At 52.7% G+C, this 2910-nt stretch overlaps 1 protein-coding gene across 1 annotated transcript in view; it reads left to right on the forward strand.

Moving 5' to 3' along the window:
- The window catches only part of Mcf2l (MCF.2 cell line derived transforming sequence like), a 148768-nt gene that overhangs the window by 133958 nt on the left and 11900 nt on the right, over positions 1-2910 (forward strand). The window contains exons 15-17 of the mRNA XM_029480661.1: positions 259-449; positions 1340-1409; positions 1800-2003. Coding sequence (XP_029336521.1) covers positions 259-449; positions 1340-1409; positions 1800-2003 — 465 coding nt within the window. The remainder of the gene's footprint in view (positions 1-258; positions 450-1339; positions 1410-1799; positions 2004-2910) is intronic.

The following is a 2910-nucleotide window of genomic DNA, read 5'->3' on the forward strand; positions in this document are numbered from 1 at the left end:
CCCCCCCCCAACCTGTGTCCACACTGGGTGCTGTCTGTAGTCACGTATGCTGTGTGAGCCTTTTCCAGATGACCACTGCAGGCAAGCATGGGCAGATTAGAGCAGCACCTCCGGGTTCATTGTCTCTGTGGTTCTGTGGATGGAACTCAGGACAGCGTGCGTGCCAGACGAGCACTCACCACTGAGTCCCTCCTCCTCCCTTGGCTCACTTAAAGCGTTGAGGNAGNGTCCCTGGATCCCAGTACTCACACTCAGTAGTCCCAAGCCCGCCATGCTTCCTGTCAGCTGCAGGCATGGCTCTCCTGGCTGAAGCCCTCCTCCCCTCCCTTGCAGGGCTATGCCGCAGAGATGGATAACCCCTTGATGGCACACCTCATCTCAACAGGCCTGCAAAACAAGAAGAACATTCTGTTTGGAAACATGGAGGAAATCTATCACTTTCACAACAGGTAGGACACTTCAGCCAGATGGAGACGCATCAGACGNAGATGCATGGAGTCCCTGTGATCCCTTGCTTCTGGCATGGCTGCCTTCAGGGAGCAGGGATCCACAGCCCTGGGATGNTGGCTGGGAACAAATCTCAGGGAGACTCCCAGAGAGCCAAGGTGCATGTNGTAGGTGCCCATGATGCATTCTCCCTCTGAGCACCTTTGTGAGCCATTGTCCTGCTGNTTCATGCCTAAGGTGGCTGGNCGATAGGCACNCAGCCTGCTGGGCGGATAAGGTTCTGGGAAGCAGTCTGGCCCTTGTGGTTCCTCTATAACACTTGGGNCCTCCAAAGGCCAGGTCCTTCAGCAGGATCTCCAGGCTTATGANGGAAGCAGCTGCCCTCCNGTGTANTCCACTCACCTTGTCCTCATGCCACTGCTCAGAACCTTCCCTTTAGCATCACTGAGGCCAGTCCTTGACTTGGCCCCAGTGGCTTCAAACTGCAGTGGACCCTAAGTAGCCTTCCTCTCCTGGAACCACCTCAGCGGACAGGTCAAGTCAATGTTTAGACAGGAAGCACAGAGGGGATTTGGTGGATCCCAGAAAGCCCACAAGCTCATAGCCAGCATATGTAGGATCTACAAAGCCTTTGAGTGTTCTATCCCCAACTCTGCCCACCTTCTCACCTCTGCTCCAAGAAGGGCAGCTCCAACTTTAGTATGAAGTACAAGGCCAGATAAAGCGAAACAGCTGGGCTGTGAGCACTGAGGAGCCAGGGACCGATGTGTGCTGCAAGCTCCCAGGCTAGTGGGGAGTTACTGGCACACTGTGACGAGATTGCTCTGGGTCTCTGGAAGACAGTGTCACCTGATCCTGCTGTGTTCACTGTCACTGACACCCTCTCCTACAGAATATTCCTGCGGGAGCTGGAGAGCTGCATAGACTGCCCAGAGCTGGTGGGGAGGTGCTTTCTGGAAAGGGTATGTATCTCTAACTGCGTGTCTNTCCACTCACCTTGTCCTCATGCCACTGCTCAGAACCTTCCCTTTAGCATCACTGAGGCCAGTCCTTGACTTGGCCCCAGTGGCTTCAAACTGCAGTGGACCCTAAGTAGCCTTCCTCTCCTGGAACCACCTCAGCGGACAGGTCAAGTCAATGTTTAGACAGGAAGCACAGAGGGGATTTGGTGGATCCCAGAAAGCCCACAAGCTCATAGCCAGCATATGTAGGATCTACAAAGCCTTTGAGTGTTCTATCCCCAACTCTGCCCACCTTCTCACCTCTGCTCCAAGAAGGGCAGCTCCAACTTTAGTATGAAGTACAAGGCCAGATAAAGCGAAACAGCTGGGCTGTGAGCACTGAGGAGCCAGGGACCGATGTGTGCTGCAAGCTCCCAGGCTAGTGGGGAGTTACTGGCACACTGTGACGAGATTGCTCTGGGTCTCTGGAAGACAGTGTCACCTGATCCTGCTGTGTTCACTGTCACTGACACCCTCTCCTACAGAATATTCCTGCGGGAGCTGGAGAGCTGCATAGACTGCCCAGAGCTGGTGGGGAGGTGCTTTCTGGAAAGGGTATGTATCTCTAACTGCGTGTCTNTCAGGGCTCCTCTGAGGGGCCCTGAACCTGCATCACTAAGTATGTGTGGGAGCCCCTGGTGCCTNCATATCACACAGTGTGNATGGTGGCTTGCCTGCTTCATCAGTACTGCTAACCACTAATTTCTTTAGCTCCCACTGCAGCTGAAATCAGACAGCACAGCGTCTCCAGTGTAGTGAGAAAGGAGGGGAAAGTGGGATCTTGCTTTTAGGGCTAATGACTGCTTCTGAAAAAGAGGAAAACCATCAGGTACAAGGTTGGGAGTACTGGAGTCACTGTTTCTGCGGCCCAATGTGGCCGAACTTTCCTTGTGGTTTGGTTTGTCGTTACCTAAGCCTTGCTTGCTGAACAACACTGGAAAAGGCTGGGCTCTCTCTGCAGCCATCTTCTCCTCTTAAGAATTACAGGTGTTTCCCTCATAGGGTAGTGGGGATGAGTTTAAGAGAGGGGCGCGTGGAAATGCTTTGAGCAGAAAGAGCNGAATGCANACATAACTTCTCTCAGCACTGTGAGCTGTGCCAGATTCACACCTCCCTTCTGAGAGGTCGCTGACACGAGAAAACAGAGCAATGTCATGAGCACCATGGAGACTACCCTTGCCCTGTGGTCCTCTGCACCCACAAACCATCAAGGTTATGTTCCTAAGCCTATTTCATGCCTCAGAACCATATGGCCAACACTATCTGCATTCCCAAATATGTCCTAAACTGTATCCCCACACAGTCTTTATCTCAGAGCCCCATGCATTTTAAATACATCAATACCCCAGGAACTTCTGTGACCTATAGCCATATGTACCCTATGTCCATTAAAGACCTAGAGCCTGCTGTACCCCCAAATCATCTGCAACCCTCAGAGCACTCTATTCTAGACCTAGCCACA

Source organism: Mus caroli, chromosome 8 (genome assembly GCF_900094665.2).
Source record: "Mus caroli chromosome 8, CAROLI_EIJ_v1.1, whole genome shotgun sequence".
In the NCBI taxonomy this organism is placed as follows: Eukaryota; Metazoa; Chordata; class Mammalia; order Rodentia; family Muridae; genus Mus; species Mus caroli.